Source organism: Peromyscus maniculatus, chromosome 1, assembly GCF_049852395.1.
Source record: "Peromyscus maniculatus bairdii isolate BWxNUB_F1_BW_parent chromosome 1, HU_Pman_BW_mat_3.1, whole genome shotgun sequence".
Taxonomy (NCBI): domain Eukaryota; kingdom Metazoa; phylum Chordata; class Mammalia; order Rodentia; family Cricetidae; genus Peromyscus; species Peromyscus maniculatus.
The window spans coordinates 90,520,655-90,545,787 of NC_134852.1; the positions used below are offsets into that span (position 1 = coordinate 90,520,655).

The window sequence follows — 25,133 nt, forward strand, 5'->3', positions numbered from 1 at the left end:
TTGACACAAGACAAAGAATGACTTTATTTGTCTGTCGAGGACTAAGTGTTCAGAGAAGATAGGAATTTAAGTCAAACCCATCCAACAAGGCAAAGAGAGAGTCTAGTGAAGGGGGACCCACCCCGAGGACCACCCCTAAGATAGGTGGAGAGGAAGGGACACGACCTCCACCATGGAAAGATCCAAAGCTCTTAGCGCCTGGGTCACTCAGCAGCAGGTCGCCCCAAATGCAAGCTGCTCCCTCCCTGCAGTTCTGCGTGGGAAACCCCTTAACTGCCTACAGCTGCTGCGTTTGTCAAATCATTAGCGCGTCAAGCCCTCCTCCCCTTCTTCGTTTTACAGAACGTGAGTGGGCTTTCAACTCCGCCTTGCAGACCCTAAGTATCAAAGCGATTACAAAGGAAATCACGGAGAAGCCTAACTGGTCTTTGAAATCCAACTTCTCGCAAGGTCACTGCCCTATAACTGCAGAGGCGGGTGGGACCATAACTGCCTCACAAGTCTGCTGTTTAAAGGCATCCCCTCGCCTGGCGACCTTCTATGTCAGGTTGGGATGAGGTGCCCCTCAAGCTCTCCTAAACCTAGAGAAGTCTGGGGAACCCAGTCACCTCAGGCATTCCTGTTCCCAGCCTCGGGTTCAGGAGAGCTGAGGGAGGGCTAGGATGCTAACAGGTCACATGGCAGGGCGTCTCCTCACAAGGCTGTATTCTCAACTTCTACCCTGGGGCCAAAGAGCTGCTCAGCAACCACCTTGCCGTCATACTTGGGCAGCGTACCCCCAAAGTCAGCGGGCAAGATGCTCTCATCAATCTCCCGGAAGAAGTCATCCAGGTCATCTCCGTGAACAAAGACCTGAAGGAAAGTGAGCAGGACAACTGAGTGGGAGGAAGAGGCAGGAGGGAAGGACAGAGCCGCTGCGTGACGTCTTTGCCTGGAGATGTCTTTCTCAACAGTCCTCCATGCGGGGCTGTCGGGGTTGTCTACTCAACTTGGGACCAGTGTGCGGTATCCGGGAAGGCTCAGGAGGCAGCCGTGAACTTACCCTCTGTAGCAACTTGTTCTTCAAGAAGGGCTTGACCACGTTATAGGTGGTGGTGAAGTACCATGGCTGGTGGATGAAGTGGATAGCTTTGAACCTCGCTGGGAATGAATCCTGTAGTGACAGAGAGAGATCCCCCCAACCCATTGCCCTGGTGGTCTCAGAGGCTCCTACTTAGCAACACACACACACATGCTCTCACACACACATGCACAGACAGACACAGACACAACCTCTCCCCATGGAGTGAGGACTGACTTGTCCAACATCAATCACATGTTGCCCTGGAGGATAGCCCATGCCGGGGCCTGCCGCCAGGGAACCTTGACTTCACTTTGGCTCCAAGGTGTAGGGAGGAAACCCTGCAAGTTACACAACCTAAAGCCATCCCATGATGTAAAACAGAGACAGAAATGAAACCCTAGAAATAATTTAAAAAAAAAAAAGGATGAAGTAGTATGTTTGCTTATTTAATTATTTGGTGATTGTGTGTTTGGGGTGTGTGTGTGTTCCGTGTTTGTGTGTTGGTATTTGGTGTGTGTGTGTTGGTATTATTTGTTGGTTTTGTGAGACAGGGTCTAATGTGTCCAAAGCCGACCTTATGACATAGTTGAGTTACGACCTTGACCTTCCAATCTTTCCACCTCTTCCTTCTGAGCGCTAGAAGTACAGACATGGGCCACAGTGGCCAGTGCAGGCAATAGAACAGTATCCCCATCCGGGGGGGATTGAGGTTTTTTTCAAACCACTTGTCCACTGGGTAGACCACAAACCATTATCGACCATAAGGACATCCTTGTCATGCCTCTGCCCTTCAGGCACTGCCATACCCATACCCAACATCCCCTTTTCCAATACACGTCGGGCAAATATAAGGCAGCTCAAAGAGGAGCCTGGGGGCTATCTGTCTATGAAGGAATCAGAAGGGGCTAGAAATATCCTTTCCTTGGATAAACTCACAAGCAAAAAGAGGCAGCAGGATATACACGGCCAGACAGCCTAAGGTCCCAGGATCACTCATAGAGAGTCAACTCCAGCCTCTGCCACTTTATCTGTGTGTGACCTTGCAAAGTCACTTAACCTCTGAGCCTCAGTTTCCAGGTTTGTGAGATGAAGCCCAAGATACGGATGAGAACCCTCTCAAGGAGCCAATGAAATCATTCCCATGTCCTTAGCACACTCAATCACCATGCAAGTGTTTGTGGCTGGGATGACGGCTGTCACTGCTCTGTAGGACACTAGATTGCTCACCCCTCAGGTCCCTTCTGGCACCGGGAAACTGGGAAACCAGGCCAAGCCTCCCCAAGGTTCCTATGGGACAGGTTCCAAGGTCTCACCTGGAGCATGTCCACCATCTTCTTGAGATCCGAGGGGCGGAGCCCCGCTGCCTGCTGCATGGTGAAACCCTTAAAGTTCTCGACAATACAGAAGCCGTTGATTTGCGTTTCCTCATTCTCCAGCAGTTTCTCCAAAATGAAACAGTATGCCTGCAAGATCTAGAAACACAGAGGCTAGGTATGGGGCTCAGCCAGGAGGCCCCCGAGTTGATCTCCAGCATCAGAACGTGCCTGAAGCACAGGGAGCAGGGTTTAAGATCCACCCCACAGTGGTGATGAAAGCTTGGGGTCCTGAGTGGAGAGCCCCCGGCACATGCCTCACTGCAGGAATTTGCCGCAGATGTCCATCTAGGACCTCCCCCTCGCAGAAGACATGCCAATAAAATAACATTAAATGTCACGTTCACGATTAGAAGCCACAGAGTTTATCCCAGCACTCTTATGATGTTGGAAAGCACTAGAAACAGCCTGAGTGTCCAGTCAGAGAGGAGGGAAATGAAGGGGAATGTAAGCCATGGAACATCGCGGAGCGGTGAAAATGATGTAAACCATTAACAGTATGGGGAACTCTTCGCGACAGGGCACAGAAGAATCTCCTGTTGATTTTGTTATGCTTTGGTTTGTCTGTTGGTGCCAGAAATCAATGGTAGAGTCTTGGATGGGCTAGGCAAGCACTCTGCCACTGAGCTCTATCTCCAGCCCTTAGTTGTTTTGTTTTGTTTTGTTTTGTTTTGTTTTGTTAAGAGGGTCTCACTTTGTAGCTCAGCCTGGCCTTGAAAACTGTTTAGTCCAGGCTAGCTTTGAACAACAGCTCCTCCTACTGCAGTTCTGACCACCATTACCCTGCCTGTTGTTGTGATATCTGCCCTTCCCTGATCCTTCCTTCCTCCTTCCCTCCCCTCCTCTCTCTCGCTGTCTCTCTTCCTTCCTTCCTTCCTTCCTTCCTTCCTTCCTTCCTTTCCTTCCTTCCTTCCCCCTTCTCTTTTTCAGTACTGGGGATTGAACCCGGGGTATTGCAAATACTAAACTATATCACCATCTCTTTTTACTTTGAATTTTTAGGCAGTGTCTTACTAACTGACTTAGGCTGGCCTTGAACTCACTCTACAGCCCAGGCAGGCCTTAATTAAACTTGTAATCAGTCCTCTTTCTTCAGCCTCCCTAGTAGATGGGTTTGTAGGCCTGTGCCACCAAAAATGACTGATGATCCCACAGTTATAAGAAGTGTGTGTGTGTGTGTGTGTGTGTGTGTGTGTGTGTGTGTAAAATAAATTGGAAGAATATAGTGGTAAAAAAAACTAGGTAGCAGAATTATAGATGATTTTGTTTGCAATTTTTTGTATATTCTAAAAAGAATAGATACTATTAACATAATACAAAAAATGCATTTTTCTACATTTTTTTTCTTAAAAAAATATACCTTCAGTTGGAGCTAGAGAGACAGCTTTGTGATTAAGAAAACTTGCTGTCCTTACAGAGGACCTGAGTTGGATTTCAGTACCCACATCAGGTAGCTGGCTCATAACTGCCTGGAACTGTAACTCAAGCTCCAGGGGACCTGATGCCCCTGGCTTTCCCAGGAACTAGCATTCACATACACACACACACACACACACACACACACACACACACACACACACACAATTAAAAATAATATAAGAGCCAGATGGCGGTGGCACATGCCTTTAATCTCAGCACTCAGGAGGCAGAGTCAGGAGGATCTCTGTGAGTTCGAGGCCAGCCTGGTCTACAGATCAAGATCCAGGACAGGCACCAAAACTACACAGAGAAACCCTGTCTCAAAAAACAAAAACAAACAAACAATAAATGAATTAATGAATGAATGAATAAAAATAATATAAATCTTTCAGGTTGTGGTGGTGCACACCTCTAATCCTAGCTAGCACTCTGGAGGCAGAGTCAATTGGATCTTTGTGAGTTCAAGGCCAACCTGTTCTACATAGTGAGTTCCAGGACAGCCAGGACTATGTAGAGAGGCCTTTGTATATATATATACACACATTTTATTTTACTTGTTTCATTTGTTTGTTTGTTTATTATGTGACAGGGTTTGTCTATGTAGTTGGGATTAAAGGTGCACATCTCCACTACTGCCTGGCTCATTTTTACTCTTATTATCATTCATTTATGATGAAGATGTTGGTTCCACTGAAGCTGGAGTGACAGGAGACTGAGCTGCCGGACACGGGTACTGAGAACAGGACTCAGGTCCTCTCTGCAAAAGCAGCAAGTCCTCTAAACTGCTGAGCCATCTCTCCAACCCTCCTCCCCAAATAATATGTCTTTCTTTTTTAAAGTTTTAATTCTAAAGCTAGTGTCTTGCTTACCGAGAAGGCCTAGTAACACCCTTAATAAGAGCAGACATAAGGTAGGGATGCTGGCTGTTTCCATCACCATTGAACTAGAGCGAAGGGCTGGCCAGTGCAATCTAATTTCTTCTTAAAGTCTGGGGTCAAAAAAGTAGAAGAGGTGGGGGCTGGAGAGAAGGCTCAGCGGCTAAGAGCATTAGCAGCTCTTCCAGAGGTCCTGAGTTCAATTCCCAGCAACCACACGGTGGCTCACGGCTATCTATAATGAGATCCGATGCCCTCTTCTGGCACGCACGTGTATATGCAGATAGAGCACCAGATACATTAAATGAATAATAAATATAAATAAATAAATAAATAAATAAATAAATAAATAAATAAATAAATAAATAAATGGAGGTGAACATTTTGGGGCTGGAGAGATGGCTCAATGGTTAAGAGCACTGGCTGCTCTTCCAGAGGTCCTGTAGTTCAATTCCCAGCAACCACATGGTAGCTCACAAACATCTATAACAAGATCTGGTGCCCTCTTCTGGCCTGCAGCATACATGCAGGCAAAACATTGTATACATAATAAATAAATTAATTAATTTTAAAAAGTAGAAAAGGTGAAGAAAACAGTCTCCTCTATTCACATATACTAGTATTCTTAGGAACACAGGTGAAGGCCGGGACTTAGCTCACTTGGTAGAGGACTTGTCTAGCATGTGTGCAATTCTGGGTTCGGTCCCCAGCACTGCATAAAACCAGGCATGTCGGCACATGCCTCTAACCCCTGCATGGCAAGAGAGCAGAAGTTTGAAGGCTATCCTTAACTACATAGTGAGTTCAAGGCCAGCCTGGGATGCCTGAGACTCTGTTTCAAAACAAACAAGAAAGGAGGAAAAATGAAAGAAAGAATAAGGAATAAAGAAAAATCCTTTGTTTTTTCCCTTCATCAGACTTCCTAAGGGCTTAGACCTGTGAACGTACCGTAAGCAGGTGTTGAGTAGGACAGAACCTGTACCTTCCAGAACCTTCCAGCCCACAGCCCTCTGATCCCCATCTCTCTGTTGCTCTCAGCTTTCAGTGTTTGGCAAGGTTTCCGTCAGCTCACGGCCCACAGCTGCTGCCTCCACTTGGCATCGCTGGGCATAACCAGGCCAGTGGGCTCCACTTGCAGAGCTGCTGGGCTTCCCAGCTGTCCTGGAACAGCCTAGGAATTCTCTCCCTGTTTGGAAAATGCCTGGAGGCAGGTGACCGCCTGCCCTTGTCCCTCCACGGACCTTGCCTCCTGGGGAACCCAACACTAAAGACAAGCGCTAGGACAGAGAGCCCAGCTGACCTCATCAAAGGTGACCTCTTCACAGTGCCAGTTTTCAATATTGAAGAGCATAACCACTCGGCCATACTTGTCCCGGCTGGAGAGGACACCAGGGTAACCCGCCTCGATAGTGCAGCGCACGGCCTCCATGGAGAGGCTATCGAACAGCTCAGGGTACTGGAGCCGGAAGTTCACATAGCCTGGAAGAGGAAGAGTCAAGCAGCCATCTCGGCAGCCTTTCCAGCCACGCTCACCCGCCTTCTCAGGTGGCACATGGTGAGAATCAGCGGCCTGGCTGCTGTCTGTCCGTAACAGGACTTCCAACTGTCTGTGTCCCGTGGTTCCCTTCCACAAGACTGGCCTGTCTCCCCCCGATGTTGTGGCAATTACACATGCTTCACAATGTCCCCGTTGTGAGCTGCGCAGACATGACGTACGGCCCTACTTAAGAAGGTAATCATATGTGCTACATTCCTTCCCTTGGGGACAAGGCACAGACTGTCAGCTGGGCACAGGGTCAGCTGGGTGGGTGGGTGGGTGGGCAGTGCTGAGGAAACCCAAGGCCCCAGCTAGACTCGGGGGCCCTTCCTAATTCTAGCAGCACCTACTTCGTCCACAAATGCCATTCTTACTTACCCTGAACAGGTCCCTGCCTTCATGTGGCCATCTGTACCCCCAACCTGGGGCCCAGGGGTTGGGTTTAGGGGGCAATTGCCAAGAAACTGCCAACAACTTCTCTGCTGTTCTGGAACACTCCAGCCTTATCCTACCTCACATTTACCTTGTTGTATCCTCTGCCCCGTTACTCAGATGCCTGGCTTCCTCGGGGTTTATATTTCAGGTGTCCCTCATTCAGAAATGAGTGGGAGCATTTCTAGAACCTTCACTTCCAGCTTCAGTCTTCTGTCCTTTACCTCTGTCACTCAAACTCTACCTATGTACTCTCTCTGTCAGGTTTCTTATTTCCACCAATAGAACGTAAGTTCCACAACGGCATGGGATGCTTGCGCTCCTTGACCTAAAACAGTGGGGGGCCCTGGCACTGACGACATTTGGGGACACAGGAGAAAGGTAAAAAGGGAAAGCCAGTAGGCTGCAGACCACCTGCTTCAACTCTCTATAGACACCAAAGACGATTTCTTCAGGAAATGTCTTCTCCACCCAGCAGGGCCATGGCAGTTCTGTCCCAGCTCCCCAGTCCCAAGGCAAGCACCATCTTTGGTTCCACTGGGGTTAAGGTTTAGTGCCAGGGCAGTGCATGGAGGAGGCACAGCTTCACCATCTGGAACATTCCAAAGCCAAAGGTGGAGCTACAAAGGAAACACCTTCCTTTGTTGTCTAAATGTGGTACCTGAATTCTACTCACTGAGTTCCAAGACTGACAGAGAAGAGAGTCTTCTAGGAATCTGTAATCTGTTCTTGACCATCTAATTTTGTCCAACCATCTATTCATTTATCCATCCATCCATCAACTAACAGAGCCCAAGTGATCCTGAGGACTGCTCAATTCACACATGCATGGGTGTGTGCATACCATACGCATGCATGCGCACGTGCATACACACACACACACACACACACACACACACACACAAAGGATATGGAAACAGTTGTGGGAGCCCGTTTTCAGGTTCCTCGTGGCTTTACCCAGCAGGTCCGAATAGAGGATGATCAGGACCACGGGCCTGAGTGCAGGTGTCTGAGATGGTCTGCACTTGGCTGTGCTGGGGGAGGAGGTCTTTGGCTCCACCCCTTGGCGTCTCTAAAAATACCCTGGGGCAGAGACAGTCAGGGCCCATTGGAAAAGGTTCCAAGCCCTCTGGAGGCGATTCCGTATTTTCTATCTGTTTATCTCCACAATCTAAATCCTTCTATCTAACATTTCCTGCTGCTCGCACTCAAGAAAACTCCGGGGAACTGTGGGGTTGGTGGGTAAACGCCCCACCGACGGTGACTACCTCATGGCATGAGGGAGTTTTCTTAGTGTGGAAAGGGTCGACACCCTCCTCAAAACTTCCTCCCAGCTAGCATGGCCAGTCCTCCAATGCAGGCCTTACCTTTGAGCAGCTCATAAGCGCGGCCCACGTTGAACTTGCGAGCTCGGATGAAGCGCAGGAGGAAGGCACTGTCCCTGGCCTGTACCCTCTCAGCCACCGCCAGGGCCAGCTCCTCCCCGGAAGCTGCCTGTGCCTGCACCAGCTCCTTTAGCTCCCTCACCGCCTCCTCCCGGGTCTCCTCCTTCTCATTCAGCTCATCCTTGGCCTGGAATGGGGGGTGGGGGTGGGGCAGAAGTTACGGATAGGTGCTGGTGAGGAACAGGGCATGTGAAAAGGCTCACATTTAAGTGGGCCTGCTGGGCGTGCCCAGGGTGCTGCAGTGTGGGTCTTACGCCTGTGCAGCTCTGCCCTCAAGGGCCAAGGAGTGGCATCCCGCTCTCCCATAGGCATCTGGAGAGAGTCAACGGGCTCAGCCTGGATTTGTTTGCCAGACATTGACAACAACAAGTGTTTCCAGCAAATGCCCGTGTGCTCTGTGCTCTTACCCCACACGCTGCTCAGTCCTGTAAATACATTGTGTGTGTGTTTTAATTGATTGAATTCATTCATTGTATACGTGAGTGTTTTGCCTGCACGCATGTCTGTGCACCATATGTGTGCTTGTGCCTGAGAAGGTCAGAAGAGGACATCAGGTCCCCTGGAACTGGAGTTATGAAGAGTTGGGAGCCACCACTGGGTGCCAGGCATCCAGTCAGGGTTCTCTGCAAGAGCAAAAATGCTCTTAATCACTGAGCCATCTTTCCATGCCTAAACTACTGTGTTTTTAATTTTTGCCACAACTCATTATGGGGCTTTGTTTTGTTTTTAATTATTGTTTTGTGTCTTTAATTGCCTTTTGCATTTATTTATTCTTACATGTGTACTTAGGGGGCGTGTGTGTGTGTGTGTGTGTGTGTGTGTGTGTGTGTGTGTGTTGTGACGTTCATGTGGAAGTCAGAGGACAACTTGCGGAAGTTGGTTCTCTCCTTTTACTATGTGGGTCCTTGGGATCAAACTCATTTGGTCAGGTTTGATGGCAAATGCCTTTTAGCCAATGAGCTACCTCACACAAGCCCTTATTTTTGTTTTGGCATTTTTTGTTTGTTTGTTTGTTATTGTTTTTTGTTTTGGGTTTTGGTTTTTCAAGACAAGGTTTCTCTGTGTAACAGCCCTGTCTGTCCTGGAACTTGCCTTGTAGACCCGGCTGGCCTCGAACTCACAGAGATCCACCTGCCTCTGCCTCCCAAATGCTGGGATCAACGGTGTTTGTCACCGCACCTGGCTGTAGGTTTGTTTTTTTTTTTTTTTTGAAACAATGTCTCTAACCCAGGCTGACCTCAAATTTGATATATAGCCAAGGTTGACCTTGAACTTCTGATACTGCCTGTACCTCCCAAATGCCGGGTTTACAGGCATTAGCTACCATGCCCAGTTTTATGTGACCCTGGAGGTGGAATACAGAATCTCCTGCACTTTGGACAACTCTGTCAACTGAGCCACACCCCCAATCCTATTTTCTGTTTCCTTTGAGACAGGATCTCTCTATGTAACCCAGGCTGGCTTTAAAATTATACTTCTCCAACCTCTGTCTCCCAAGGGCTGGGATCACAGAACCACCATACACGGCACAGTTAGTGTTCTTATGCCCATCTCCCAGAAGGGCAGGCTGAGGCGACTAGAGGTGACACATCCCATCAGAGAGCAGCCTGCCTCAGCCCCAGAGCTCCACTGCCCTTCCTTTTGCTGGGTTGGAAGAGCCGTGAGGACTTCCTTTGGGCAGCATGAAGGGCAAGGGAGAAGAAAGAAGTCGAATGTGGACGACCTGAGAGCACCTGCCGATGGTGACACCAGCTGACGCAGAGACGAGAGCCTGGAGCAGATCTCAGCCACGTCTCACCTTCGCCCTGGCAGCCGCTAGCTAGTCCAGCTGCTATATTCACATTTCCTAGGCACAGGGAGGCCAGGTGCAGTGATGGAAAGCTGTTTGCTCAAGGCCACAGAGCAAGGTGAACGTGTCTGGTCCTAGAACGTGAGCCTCGTGCTTTTCCATTGGCCACAGCCATTTTACCCCCATTCACCAGGGCCGCTTTCCTGAAGCAGTGTTCCTTACACCTGAGTTGAGGCTGGCCCCTGGCCCCTAGGCTCCAGGCTGGAGTCTCAGATTAAGGGGGTCTGAGTACTGATTAACCCAGCTGTTGCAATAGCTCTGACCTTTAGGATAGTCTCTAGCATAGGCCAGTCTCTCGTGTCCAGGATGACCTAGAGGGTTCCGTCATGTCCACCCCACCCCTACTGTGCTCCTTACCAGGCTGTCCCAGCCAGCACCTCCACCCGCTCCCACCCCAGCGCCTCACCTTCTGCAGAGTGTGGCGGGGCAGCTGACTGCACGGGCCGAAGACAGGACCATGGTCCTTGGTTGTGAGCTGCTCCAGCTGGGCGCGGAGCTCCTGCTCCTCCTCAGGGACCATTCGGAATGTGCCCACCTGGGCAGAAAGGAGTCATGTCGAAGGAAGGATGGCTCTGCCTGCCCCCCCCCGCCCCCCCCCATGCCCCCAGTAGCCAGAACCACTGGCCTATGGACCTGCTGAGATCTTGCATAGTACCTTTGGCCAAGATCTTTGCTAAGCCTCCTCCCTTTGATGGATCGGGACCCCAGAGAGATTGCCAAGGTGTAGGGAGGAAGGGGACCAGGGAAGAAGACCCCAGGCTACTCACCCCCTCTGACATATTGCCTCTCGATGACACTGAGGAAAAAGAGAGAACGCGTTTGCTCTGCCCTGGCCTCTCCAGGTGGCCTGTCCCCAGCAGCCAAGGAAGTCAGGACTGCAGTGATGTTGGAGAAACCTTCTGTGTTTGGCCTAGAACCTCAAGCACCCGTGTCCTTCCCAACAGCTAGATGATTGGCAGAAATTCAGATGCATGCATGGGTCCTGGCCCCTATGATTCTAACTAGCGGGCTAAAATTAGAGGGCCCCCCTTTTCCCACCCAGCTCTGAAGGGAAAGGTCCCTGGGCTACACTTTGGGAACACTGCATTTGGAAGGAGCACACCACTAATACCCTACTCTTCAGCTGTGGCTAGCCAGAATTGGGCCCCATTCTCAGCTACAGGGTCAGGTCACTACAATGTAAGGCAGTTTCTCTTCCTTTCTGCAGCCTTCCTTGTCCAGCACAAATGGGCACCCCAGAAACCTCTCAGCCCAGTGGATGGCTCTATCCCCAGTGCATTCGTTCTTAGGAGCCATGGTGAGCCATTAGACCATCAGTCCTGAGTGTGTGCTCAGAGCTACGTGACACACTAAGAACTTCCAAGTTCATTATCTCAGAGACAGGCATGGTAACGCCATTCCTCTTTTATCTAAGGGAAAACAGGGCCGGGGAAGTAAGTGACTTCTCCGAGGTAGCATAACCCAAGGAAGCCGGGGATTAGGAGATATACCTGAGCTGTGACTCCTGTAAACAGCAAGGAGCAGCTTGGGGCAGCTGGATCTGGGACCCGGGTTCGAACCCTGTCCCTCACAGTTGCAGATTGTGTGATTTCTTGACTGCCCCCTGTTGGGATGGAAGGGTTACGAGATGTAATTAAGTAATGTACACACACACAGGCAGCCCTGGGCCACCAGAGCGGGTTTCAGTCATGGCTCACATGCTCCCAGGTTTTCCCCTCCCAGGCCTACGTGTCCCCAGTGACTGTGAGGATCTCTAATCACTCTGTTTCTACCTGCCACCAGGTTCCATCAGTCAGCTCAGCCCCTCATAGTTGGTGAGTAGCTGGGACTTGAACCTGTGTCTCCCTGACACTGAGTCTGTGTGATGCTTCCAGCCATGTCGTCTCTGTGCAAACTCCCCGGGGAGCTAGTGACAGAAACCTTGTAGGTTGGAGAGGTCTGGATTTGAATCTGGCTTTTCCCACCTGTGTGACCACAGGCGAGTTATTTAATTTCGTCGGAGACCGAGAAGCACATTGAAGACGATAGCAGCCACCAAAGGTGACTGTCACAAAGACCACAGGGTTTCTATGACACAGCCTAGAGTGGAGCCTTGCTCTGCAACAGAGTCCCCTCTCCCTTTCTTCTAGTCACACTGAAACTTGAGAGTCCCGGAGAATATCTGAGGGTCTCCCACATTTTGAATCTGTCCCTACCACAGCCCTGCAAGGACAGGGGATTCTGGGGGCTGGAGTCTGCCCATAGGAACCAAGTACAAGCCAACTTTTTGGAAAGCAGACAGACATCCAAATATGTGAGCATCAGGACCAAGAGCCGAGTATAGTGGCACACACCTAGAATCCCAGCACTTGGGAGAGAGAGGCAAGGAGATAGAGGCTAAGGTTATTCTTGGCTATATAGTGAGTTCAAAGCCAGCCTCTATCACAAAAAAACTAAAAGTGAGCCGGGTGGCGGTGACACACACCTTTAATCCTAGCACTTGGGAGGCAGAGCCAGGTGGATCTCTGTGAGCTCGAGGCCAGCCTGGTCTACAGAGTGAGATCCAGGACAGGCACCAAAACTACATAGAGAAACCCTGCCTCGAAAAACCAAAAAACCAACCAAACAAACAAATAAGCAAACAAACAAACAAGGTGATGCATGTCTTTAATTCCAGTACTTGGATCTCTGAGTCTGAAGCTAGCCTGATCTACATAGAGAGTTCCAGGACAGCCAGGGCTACAGGGAAAGCCTGTCTCAAACAAACAAACAAACAAACAAAACAAAAGAAAGCAAAGCAAGACGTCTGAAGAACTCAAAAATTAGTGGATACCCCTAGCCAGAGAAGCAGATCACCAGCACAAGACCCAGACCTTAGAAATATAAGGTTGAAGTTGGCACAGAGAGGCAATTATCTCTTTTTTTAAAAGCACTTATCTATGAGCTGTAGACATGTATGTAATGAAAACATGCTCCCCCCAGCTCCACATCGATATTCTCTGCCATTTAGAATTGACAAATAAAATACATATTAATTACAAATACAGGACATAAAAAGTATTTGATCATCTGCAGTCCTAATTGAATTGGGCACTCCACATTTATATGTGCTGAGTCTGCCTGTAGATCGGTCTGGCTCACACCACTTTACAGATAGGTCTGGCTCACACCACTTTACAGGCAAACGGAGCAATCTGAGAATGGTGAACCCACCCCACCTCTCACTACTCACCCCCCCCAACCCCCCCCCCCCCACACACACACACTGTCTTATGCTCCCTGGCCAGGCCTTGTTACTAACTTACCTGACAGCTCTTCCTTGGGGCTAGGGCGCCTGAACTGTTCTGGCGCTCTGGAGGCTGCCTCCTTTGGAGGTGTGGTCAGGTCAGCAAGCTCGGATTAGTGTGTCACAAGGAACTTCTCAGGCCCACTGTTTCCCATTAAATCAGGCTCACAGGAGGCCCCGAGTGAAACAAGCGAAGTGTCCTGAGGGAGAGGGGAGAGACCCAGCCTGCAGACAACCATCAAAGCCCTGCTTTGTGAGCTTCTGCTTGGAGCTCTGTTCAGCCATGTGGAAGCCGCTTCTCTGGGATCTGAGCCAGCCCCATCCCATGCCCCTGCCCTCTCTCTTCTCAAACTGGGAGGCAGGGGAGCCTGGGAGAGCACTCCCTCCCCACAGAGGGGAGGACATATAGAGAAATAAGAGAAATCGTAAATGTGAGCACCAGTGCCATCCAGCCCTATGGTCCACTTCCCACATGCAGAGGGAAGCTGAGCAGGGGAGGACCTGCTGTGTATCCTAAGCCGGCCCCAACCCACACCTCCCACTCTTTTGAATATGTTCGTGGGTCGCTGAGGATTGCACCAGGGCCTGACACATGTAAGAACTCTATTTCTAAACCACACCCTCGGACCCCCGCCTCCTTTCATTTTACGCAGCCCAGGGAGGTTTTGAACTTCTGATCCTCCAACCTCTCAAAGGGGAGGAAAACAAGTGTGCTCTGCTCCAGTAGGTCCCCCTTGCCCACTCTCCAGTCCTTGCTCCATCCCCTTTCTGGAGGTTACTTCTCCGCCTCCTCTAGAGAACCAGGCTGGGGCTGTGGGGAAGACCAAAGAGGGCCACACAGCACCCCCTTCAGGTGCCTGATCCCTGGGAAGTGTTCCGGAGAGCTAGCAGCTGTGCCCAGTGCAGAATCAGTGGGCACCTCGGTGAAGGGAACATGTCCGACCCCCAGGGCAGCCAGGAACTCTTGAACAGCCCTCAGCAGGGGACACCCAGCCTCTGCCTTAATATTGCACCGGGGTATGAGGGGTGCAAGTCCTTTAGATCATTCTCTGCAGGGGATTCCAGAGTCACGGAGCTCCCTACTTCCACCACTGGGAAGCTCTCTTTAATTGAGCTCACCTGAGTCTGAACCCAAGCAGCCCGCCTTTGGTCCTCTCTCCTAGAGGTGGTGCTCAGGGCAGGGTTGAGTACCTGGACCCAGGTCATTCTCTGGAATCTAGCCACCGAAGGGTTTTTGATCTCACCACAGCTTGGGGCTTACACAAGAAGGACCATGTGTAGACACGGAAAGAAGACAAAGCTACCCACACGCTAAGGAGGTGACATCACTGGATATCACCTTGGTCTCAGATCACCAGCTTCCCGGATTCTAGAGAATGAATTTCTGTTGGCTGTGGCAGTTTGTGATCCCCAAGGAACTTCACTGGATGTGAGGCTCACCGGGGATGATAAGAATAAGGGGCCAGGCTGCCCCCTGAACTGCTAAGAGGCTCTGTCAGGACTGAATAAAGGGCTTCATTATGAAACATCCCTGTATACCAAGAGCGCTGTGAAGTCCGTAACATGGCCTAATAGAAGAAGGCTGTTTAGAGCATCAGTTCTCTAAACAGAGTATGGGCCATGATCCCTTTGAGGGGGAGGTCACATATCAGATATTTACATTACAATTTGTAACAGTAGCAAAATTACAGTTATTATAAGTCGCAACGAAATAATTTTATGGGTGGGGGTCAGCACAACATGAAACTGGATTAAAGGGTCACAGCATTAGGAAGGCTGAGAACCACTCGCCTGGAACATCTCAGGACACCAGCAGGCACGAAGCCCATCTGGGGAGGAAGAACCACAGCACAGATTTCTGATCGCAGCCCTTCTCCTGCCCCCTCCTGCCCTCCTCCCATCCCAAGAGTCCTGTTTACCTCCAGCTCCTCTGGCTAGAACAATGGTGGCCCTGTCCTCATTGGCCCACAAACCTATGCTGGGTACTGGCACACACCCTTGGGCTCTCTGGCCTGCCTGGCCCCAGCTGACGGAAGACAGGGAGGGACGGGGGCTTGCATTTGTAGGGTCAGTGTATCAGTGTGAACATCTCTCAGTACGTTTCTGTCAGGAGCAGAACCAGATGGACATGCTGGTGTCAAAATTTATCGAGTAAAAATAAAAATCACAGCTTTGCTGGCTGCAATTTCCCAGGTAATTTCAATTTTGCTTGAAAAGTTGGCCATAGACAATCATGAGAATTTTATTCCAACCTTAATTACCAATATTAACCCTTAGATCTCACACACACACATATATGTGTGTATATACATAGATATGTATGTATATATACATGTATATAACAGAATGGCCATGAAAGGGTTAAAGAGGCTGCAATATTCAGAAAGGTGTTCAGTAAGTCTTAGGAACCCAAGGGCAGAACTGTTCTGAGGCCCAGGTGTCAGACCCAAGTTCAGGAAGCTATTTAAGGGTCAGTTTGAAGTGGGATCTCATGGGCACAAGGGAGAGTGAGCGGGACCTGAGGGGCAAGGTCAGAAGACAGTCACTGGGACAGTTTTCCGGGGTGAGGACTGTAACGAGTGGTTGAGTGACATGGTGGCCACATGCTGATCTTGGGGTGCTCTTCTTTTATAGCCCCAGATGAGGGGGTTCCCTCTGGTGTGGTGACGTGCTCACGTGGCTGGTGTGGCTGGTAGGATCTGCTCTGTTTTCCAGGTGTCATTATTGATTGGCACTAACAGATGATCAGTTTGTGTTTCTGGGGCACCAACAGATGGGGGTGATCTTTCAACCAACATTTGTTGAGTGGCTACTACGTTTGACACTGGGAATCCAGAGAAGAATGAAACACTGTCCCTGAAGTTTACTAGATCAAGATCATACACAAAATAATTATATAACAATACAGTACTGGCTTTAGACGCCCCCACCACAAAAGGAACAGCACGTGATGTGACAAGACACGATCCAAAATGAGTAATGTGATAGTATCCTCAAGTGTTCCAGAACACACACAACTGCAAAAACTCCACACACAAAAAAAATGAGTTTGCGGCTGGGGGGATCTTCGGATTACTAGGTTTGAAATACGTTACAAACAATGTGTTCTTCTAAGAAACTACCAATGAATGTAAATAATGTAAAGGTTCTGAAAAGTCCCGAAGTAAAGAAATCCTTTTCAAAACCTCTACAGTCCTTAAAGTGCTTTCCACCCAAGCATGAGGACCTGGGGTTATCCCCAGAGCACATGTAAAAAGCCACTTGCAATCCCAGCAGTGGAGAGGAAGAGGCAGGATGGGGGCTGGGGCTCACAGATGGACCAGCCTAGCCTTACTGGCAAGCCCTAGGTCCTGATGCAAGACTGCCTCAAAACAATATGGAGAGCTGTGCCGAGGAGCAAACAGCTGAGGTTGACCTTTGGTCTCCACATGCACATGCATGTGAATATACACGAACAGGCTGTAGGGAACAGAGGTCCACAAGGGCCAGTTTATGTTTAGACAACATGGTGAGGACACGGATATCCTGCATGGACCAAGATGTAACAGAGACCTTAGCACAACTGACTTCATGGTGGACGTGCCATTTAGGCTGTAAAACTCAGCACTTAGCAGGTCCATAGTTCTGGGAAAGTCTCTAAAGTTCTAAACTTGCTTTTTGGCTTCTGAAGTTCCACTTCTGGCTAACTGTTCTTGTTAACTGAAGTGTGTCAACCCAGAACATGGTTTTTGTGCTTAAAAGCTCACTCTGAGAAAGGCTCAGGGCTACACTGGGATCCCCAATACCTAATGTAGTCACTAATAAAGACTTTCTATTGGCTTAAACCCATGTCCGAGCAGTCTTCTCTGGTGAATACCCCACAACAAAGATGGCTAACATTGCATATGTGTGTGGTGGGGGAGCTCTGAATCAGCACAAAATAGCTGATCCCAGATGTCTAGGGGTACGTGTGCCTGCATGCCACATGACACCTGTAGAGACAAAGGACAAATTGCCACAATCAGTTCTCTCTCTCCTTCTACATGCTACAACATGGATGCACCTTGACATGATATTCCTGAATTTTCATTCTGCTCTTCTCCATTAATTAATCCATCAAAACTGCTTTGGCCAAGAACACGGCAGCTTTCATGTTCTAAATCTGGCTTCTTTGCCCACTGAGCCATTTTGCCAGCCCAATAATTTGATTTCTTTTTTAACATTAAAACTTTGTTTAATTTTATGTGTATGTAAGGGGGAGGTATGTGCATGGACAAGTACCTGAGGAGTCCAGTGAGGATGCCCTGGAGCTGGAGTTACAGGCAGTTATTAGCGGTCTGAAGTGAGTGCTGGGAACTGAACTTGTATGCTCTACAGGAACAGCAAGCACTCTTAACAGTTGAGTCATCCCTCCAGCTCCCACTTTTAATGTACAGAATACTGGGTGCCAGGCCTGAGCCAGGAAGACTATTGTGGTGGTTTGAAAGAAAATGGTCCCCAAAGGGAGTGGCAATATTAGGAGGTGTGGCTTTGTTGGAGTAGGTGTGGCTTTGTTGAAGGAAGTGTGTCACTGTGGGAGTGTGCTTTCAGGTCTCCTATGCTCAAGCTACTCCAAGTGAGTCAGATCACTTCCTGTTGCCTGTGAGATGTAGGACTCTCAGCTACTTCTCCAGCATCATGTCTGCCTGCACACTGCCATGCCCCACCATGATGATAATGGGCTGAACCTCGGACATTGTAAGCTACCACCTCAATTTAATGTTTTCCTTTATAAGAGTTGCCGTGGTCATGGTGTCTCTTCACAGCAATAGAAACCCTAAGACAGCTGCTTTATGACAACCTGCTCTTACTAGCCCGAATCTAGCACAAAACATACAGAGAGGAACCCTAGAAACCCTAGTGGTGTGCAGGTATGCCCAGCCCCAAAGAGAGGTCCACAGAAGATTAAACTTACCCACTTCAAGTTTACAGTGTAACTGATGTTACAGGCTTGTAGATATGGAGCCAGGATGACGTCATCCCTCAGATGAGCCTCATTAGAAGAATTACAGCATCAGGCATGAAGTGGGAAAGCAAACCTTCAGTCTAAGGAGAGCGGCATTAGGAGAAACGGCCACGAATGTAGGTCCTGAAAGGACCTTCAAATGCCTTCATATTCCAGAATGGTAGAAGAGTTACAGCATTACACCATAGGCAGCCGAGAGAGAGAGAGAGAGAGAGAGAGAGAGAGAGAGAGAGAGAGAGAGAGAGATCAATTCCAGAAAACAAAGGGAATTTCTACCTCTTAATAGGTTTTCAGAGGGGTAAGGTAAGTTCCACATCACTTGATGTAGCTTACACACCATGAGTCAAGAAGGAGTCAAGCACTTGACAAGAGTTATAGACAAGGTTATCTAGGGTCTGGGCACCAGGGTGCAGCTGCAGAGCCCAGGGAGAGAAAGCGATTCTTGCTGAGAGCTGCAAGGTCATAGCATGTGCTGCTTATCAACCCCCCAGGGAGAGCTGCAGCAGGCCAGGACCTGACTTTGAGGACAGAGAGCTGCTAGAGGACCCCGTGAGGATCAGACACCCACCAGATTCACAACATGAAAGCTGCCATATTCTTGGCCACAGCAGTTCTGTGGATTCATGGAGAAGAGCAGAAGAATGGAAACTCAGGAACATCACGTCTTCAAGGTTCACCCATGTTGTAGCACGTGTCAGAATTTTCTTCCTTTATAAGACTAGATAATAGTCCCTTGAGGGAATAAACTATATTTTAGTCATCTACGCACTGGGTGGAAGACTTCTGGTTGGTTTCTACTCTTGGTATTGTGAAAACCCTGGTCTGATAATGATCTGAATATGGGTATGTTGATATGTCTCATAACTATTTTTTTTAAAGATGGGATATGTAGGACAGGATCTCACATAGCCCAGGATTTGTGACTGAGGTGACTTTGAACTTGCGATCCTCCTGTCTCCACCTCCAGAGTGCTGGGATTACAAGTGTGTGACACCACATCCAGTGCTTCCCACCAGGAAAACAATGGACTAAACTTCTGAACTGTAAGCCAGCCCCAATGAAATGTTTTCCTTATAAGAGTTCCCGTGGTCATGGTGTCTCAGCACAGCAATAGAAACCCTAACTAAAACAGTTGGTACCAGGGACTGGGATATTGCTGTGAGAGGCCTGACCATGTTTTTCTTTGGAGGAATGTGGACTTTGGGACTTTGGGTTAGGAAAGCAGTGGAATGTTTTAAGTGCTGCTTAATGGGCCATATTGGCAGGAACATGGAAGGCAGTGGTACTGAGGGCGATTTGAACTGTGGGGGCCTGGCTCAAGAGATTTCAGAAGGGAAGGATTATAGTATGTGAGCTAGAGATAGTTTTCATGATATTTTGGTAAAGAATGTGGCTTCTTTTTGCCCTTGTCTGAAGAGTCTGCTTGAGGCTAAAGTGAAGAGCTTTGGATTAATTCCATTGGCAGAAGAGATCTCAAATGAGTCTGGCATGGACTCTGTTGTGTGGTTATTAATGTTCACTCTTAGGCAGATTTATAATGAAAAGGAGCAAGATGAGCAAGGAAAAATACAAAATGTACAGTTTAAGGAGAAAGGGGGCACCTGGAAATGGAATGGGGCTAAGTCCTGTGTTCAAGGAGATAAACAGATTAAAGAAAAGCCTGATGGTAAATGGAAAAAGGGATCTCTCAGGGCAAGATCCCACCCAGTTAAGCTTCCAACTTGTGAAAAGGAATTAAAGAAACCTTATAGCCAGGTATGGTATGCATGCCTTTAACCTCAGCACTCCAGAGGCAGAAGCAGTCAGTCTCTGGAATTTGCAACCAGCCTGGTCTACAGAGCAAGTTTCAGGACATCCAAGCTTAGGCACTGAAGGAAACCATTGAAATCAGAAAGCTGGTGAAGATGTAATTGAACAAGGGGGTTGTATTCCAGCCTCAGCAAGCAGGAGAACTTGGCAGCTTCAGCTATGTGGTGTTGTGAAATAATCCTCTTGTACACTGTAAAGATTTGTCACTTAAATTGGTTTAATAAAACACTGATTGGCCAGTAGCCAGGCAGGAAGTATAGGCAGGGAGACCAAACTAAAAATGAGGGAAGAGGAAGGGCGGATTCGGGAGTCACAAGCCAGATGCAGAGGAAGCAAGATGAGAATGTCATACTGAGCAAAAGGTACCAAGCCATGTGGCTAAACATAGACAGGAATTATAAGTTAATTTAAGTGTAAGAGCTAGTTAGTAATAACCCCGAGCTGCTGGCTGAGCATTTATGAATAATATAAACCTCCATGTGGTAATTTGGGAAGCGGCTGCTGGGTATTTGGGAGTTGCTGGCGGGACAGAAACTTCCAATTATAATGTGGTTCTGGTTTTAGAGTCAAGGACAGAAGAAAGGGGCTATGGAATTTGCCTCCTGGACTAAGAGAAGCTGCTGAGGCCAGGCATGTGTCAGGGGTGTCCCTGTATGGAAACCTAGAAAGGCCATTGTGTGAAGCTGTGAAAGTGAAACATGGATTGCCTTAGAGACCCCAAGATGTTGGAGATGCCAGAGCCAGGGAATCTCTGCTGAGGAAAACTGCTAACAGGAAGTGGAATCAGCCCAAGAGAAAGAAGTGTGTTGGGGTCAACAAAGCTGAACATAATTGGAGATCTGAAGAGAGTTTTCACATCAGACATGGAGCTGCAGAATTTGGAGTTTGCCCAGCTGGTTTTTGGTCTTGCTTTTGTCCAGTATTTCCTCGATATACTCCCTTTCCTCCTAGAATGGTAATGTATATCTTGTGCCATTATATGGAATGTGATTGGAAGTATGTGATTGACTTTTTCATTTGATTTTACAAGGGATTACAGTTAGGAGATTGCACAAATCTCAAAAGAGCTTTGAACTTTGGACGTTTAAACAAGTTTGAGACTGTTCTGGACTAGGGGAACTTCTGAAGTTGGACTGAATGCATTATGTTATGGCTACAAGCCTATGGGGGTCAGGGAGTGGAATGTGGTGGTCTGAATAGGAATGGCCCCCATAGACCCATGTGTTTGAATACTTGGTCCATGGGGAGTGGCACTACTAGGAGGTGTAGCCTTGTTGGAGTAGGTGTGGCTTGGTTGGAGGAAATGTGTCATTAGGGGGTGGGCTTTGAGATCTCAGAAGCTCAAGCCAGCTCACTTCCTGCTGCCTGCAGATCCAGATACAGATCTCTCAGCTCCTTCTCCAGCACCATGTCTGCCTGCACACCACCATGTCCCACCATGATGACAATGGACTAAACCTTTGAACCAACTGAAGTCAGCCCCAACTAAAATGGTTTCTTTTATAAGAGTTGCTGTGGTCCGGCTAAGCACTGGGCCAGGAGGCTCCTGGAGTCCAGTTGAAGAGAGGGAGGAGGGTTTGTATGAGGGGGGGGGGGTCAAGAGCATGATGGGGAAGCCCATGGGAACAGCTGACCAGAGGTAGGCCCTCTGAATGTGGGTGACAGTGGTGTGGCTAGATCTATTTGTGGGCCCCTGGCAGTGGGACCAGGGTTTGTCCCTGGAGCATGAACTGGCTTTTTTGGGTCCATTCCCTAAGGTGGGATGCCTTGCTTGGCCTGGTGTGGGGGTGTGGGGGTGTGGGGGGTTGGTCCTGCCTCAGCTTGGTATGCTGGATTTTGTTGATTCCCCGGGGAAGGTTTTGTCCTCTCTGGGGAGTGGATGGGGGGTAGGGTAGTGGGAGTAAGAGAGGGGGAAGGGGTGGGAACTGTGGTTGGTGTGTGGAGTGAAGGAAGAATAAAAAAAAAAAAAAGAGTTGCTGTGGTCATGGAATCTCTTCACAGCAATAGAAACCCTAAGGCAGCGGTGCTGGGGATGGAATCTGGGTTTTCATGCCTGCTGGGCAAGAACACTTCCAATGGAGCCACACACCCCTCCCCATTGCATTTTTGTAACGTTTGAGATTGCTGCAAGTCAACACTGTTAAGTGTGGGCTCTTGACGTTTCCGTGCCGATCCTCTCAAGTGGTGCTGCTCTTCAGCCCAGGTTACTGAAGATTCTGGGCTTCCAGCAAGTGCCCCATTGGCCCTTCTCTGGTCATGCCCTTCCCAGAGTTCAGGGAACTGGAAAAAGTGCCCACCAGCGCCCACATGTCCTCTTTAGAACATGTTTTCGGTACCTCCTTAGACATCCTCAAGGTTGCCGCCAACCCATGCAGGCCATCCTCTGGGGTCCATCCTCTGCAGAGTGGGCACACCAGTGTGTGAGGCGCTGTGGGTGGCCAAGAAGCGGCTCTGTGGAGAAGACAGGTGGCAAACCTTCAGGGTGGGTGTCCACAGTAGGTGCACCCCGTCCCTTCCATAGCAGGAATATCGGCAGTCCTCCGTTCAGACTGTTTCTCTGGACCCTCACCGTGCTCATTCCTGCTAGGCTCTCCTGCACGCTGGCTAACCTTGAAAACACTTGTAATTCCACTATCGTAAACCTGCTCTCAACGGGCTCCATTTCTTTTTTTTTTTAATATAATTTAATTAATTTATTTATTTCAGTCTTTCCAGGCAGGGTTTCTCTGTGTAACATCACCGGCTCTCTTGGAACTCACTCTGTCGACCAGGCTGGCCTCAAACTCACAGAGATGTGCCTGCCTCTGCCTCCTACTCAGGATTAAAGGTGTGCACCACCACCACTCAGCTCTTTTTTTTTTTCTTTTTTTAGTTTTTAATTTTTGGTTTTGAGACAGGATGTCACTATGTCACACCCCATCTTTCTGCATCAGCCTCATCCCAGCTGGGATGATAGACATGTGTCGCCATACCTGGTGCTGGCTATATTTTCTAGTGTTGGCCACATCACTGGCTCTCCTTGTACGTGCAACCAAGCTGCTTTTTGGTGAGCACAAAGTCGCTGTGCACAACCAGGAGATGGAGGAACACGGAGATTCATATTTGCAGCAAGTAAGGAGCCCACGGGGGGATCATTCCCAAAGCAGTGTCTTCCCCAGGAAGCACAGGAGCATGCACTGGGCAAACTCATACATATTCATGCAGGAAAGACATCATCACAAATACAGGCCAGAGGACAACCTCCGGTTCCATTCCTCAGGCTCTATCCACTTTTCTTTTCTCCACCCCCCCCCCCTTTTTTTTTTTTTTTTTTTTTTTTGGTTTTTCGAGACAGGGTTTCTCTGTGTAGCTTTGCGCCTTTCCTGGAACTCACTTTGGAGACCAGGCTGGCCTCGAACTCACAGAGATCCGCCTGGCTCTGCCTCCCGAGTGCTGGGATTAAAGGCGTGCGCCACCACCGCCCGGCTCCCACCCCCCTTTTTTGAGACAAGGTCTCTCACTGGTCTGGCACTTGCCAACTCAGCTACACTAGTTGGCCAGTGAGCCCTAGAGACCTTCTTGTCTCTGTCTCCCCAGCACTGGGACCACAGATGAGCAAGACCCTGTAAGTACCCACACAGGGAATCTAACTGGTGAGCTGAATGGGAAAAGATTAGCTGCTTAGTTAAGGAAGTCTGCATCAGAGTGGAAACTGCAGGTACTAACCCGAATCTATCCTTTATCTTACTAGCACCGTTAATGCTGGCCACGTGTGGTGGCACATATGCAATTTGGGAAGTAGAAGCAGGAAGATTAGGAGTTCAAGGCCAGCCACAGTGAGATAGCAAGTTAGAAGCCAGCCTGGGCTATGTGAGATCCTGTCTCAAAAAAAAAAAAAACAAAAAAACTTAATGTTAATGAAAAACATAGATACTATTATTCACGTTACTGGGTAGACATTCATGCAAACAATTCAGTAAGTGCTCTGGGATGCACAAATGGAAACTCAGGGGTGCTAATGAATTTATTTAAGCTACACAGACTGCCGACAGATTTAGAGTTGAATGGTCCAGTCCTAGAAGGAGTTTGGAAAGAGGGTTTTGTGTGAAGATGGACGAAGTTATCTGGTTCTTTAGCAAAGTAAAGGCTTCCTCTCAGGAACCATCCTCAAACTCAGCTGCTGGGTTTTAGCTACATCTCACAGCTCAAAGTTGAGACGGAACTGTAGGAGAGGAGTCCCAGAAGGAGCAAAGGAAGACAGCTGAGAAACATCCGTTTCTTCCAGCAGCTGTTTCTTCCAGAGCTGGCCAAGAGGACCCATTGCACTCCTGATGTCTATCAAATCTGAAGCCTTTCCATCACCCACCCCTTCCGTCCCCACTGCCACAGTCTAGACCACTACCACAGACAACTTACAACTTCTTAAGGGTTCCTACTTAGGGCCTCCGCACTCAGCTCATCATTTCTTTTGAACTCTCTGGGGCACTCATCTGAAAAGGACGTGATTAGACAATGTGAATACATTCATCATCATCATCCCCGACCCCTCCCCCCCACCCGCTGTCACCAATATTAAGGAAATGTACATGCCTCTGCTTCCCTTCTAACCACCCTAAGCACATGCTTCACATGCTTGTTGACTCTGGGCACTTGGCACAAGCTGCACCCTCCATCTAAAATAGAACCTCGGTCCACTGCTCCATTGATCTTGACTCTACAGTCAGGTGCTTATTAACAACTATGTATCGAACATTCACTGTTTCTGGGAAAGTACCAGCTAAGCGTTGAGGTTATGTAAGAGAGCAGAGGTTAGTGCTGCCTCGCCTCCCCAAGGACAGGATGAAATCTGAGGGCTCCCTCTGCCTCTCAGGTGCTTCCAACGCAAAGACCTGAAAAGCCATCTATGAATTCAATCCCTTGCGCACTGTCTTCAACTACAGAGCTCAAGGAAAGCTTGGCAAGGTCAGACCATAACGGGAATGCTCACTCTGGGGTCCTCAAAGCGGGTAAGCAGGTCGCGCCTCCCCCGCCCGCGAACTTAGACCAAGAACTCCGCAATGATCCGCACCCCCCCCCGCCGGTCATCTAGATGGTACGCCCCAC

The 25,133-nt window shown here is 48.9% G+C and overlaps 2 protein-coding genes across 5 annotated transcripts in view; one reads left to right on the forward strand and one right to left on the reverse strand.

Annotated features, from left to right (window-relative positions):
• On the reverse strand, window positions 1-25,130 carry Rlbp1 (retinaldehyde binding protein 1). 3 transcript variants are annotated; one of them, XM_042278444.2, is made up of 14 exons: window positions 25,018-25,130; window positions 24,447-24,520; window positions 22,388-22,502; window positions 18,811-18,974; window positions 18,192-18,385; window positions 13,278-13,458; window positions 11,484-11,596; window positions 10,761-10,789; window positions 10,400-10,528; window positions 8,067-8,271; window positions 6,031-6,209; window positions 2,377-2,535; window positions 1,043-1,153; window positions 1-852 (listed from the first exon to the last, which is right to left on the reverse strand). In XM_042278444.2, exons 8-14 carry the CDS (start codon window positions 10,770-10,772, stop codon window positions 694-696), a joined length of 954 nt encoding a protein of 317 aa, XP_042134378.1. In that variant the 5' UTR covers window positions 10,773-10,789; window positions 11,484-11,596; window positions 13,278-13,458; window positions 18,192-18,385; window positions 18,811-18,974; window positions 22,388-22,502; window positions 24,447-24,520; window positions 25,018-25,130; the 3' UTR covers window positions 1-693. The 3 variants fall into 3 exon arrangements, with proteins under 3 accessions (XP_042134378.1, XP_006970093.1, XP_042134386.1); XM_006970031.4 differs by lacking the exon at window positions 18,811-18,974 and having other exon boundaries at window positions 25,018-25,109; XM_042278452.2 differs by lacking the exons at window positions 18,192-18,385; window positions 18,811-18,974 and having other exon boundaries at window positions 25,018-25,109.
• The window catches only part of Fanci (FA complementation group I), a 57,866-nt gene continuing 57,590 nt past the window's right edge, over window positions 24,858-25,133 (forward strand). Inside the window, exon 1 of one of the 2 annotated variants that reach the window (XM_042278422.2) lies at window positions 24,858-24,992. The gene's annotated coding sequence lies outside the window, so the exon portion shown is untranslated. Of the gene's footprint in view, window positions 25,037-25,133 lie in introns of both variants that reach the window. The other variant, XM_042278426.2, reaches the window with a different exon arrangement.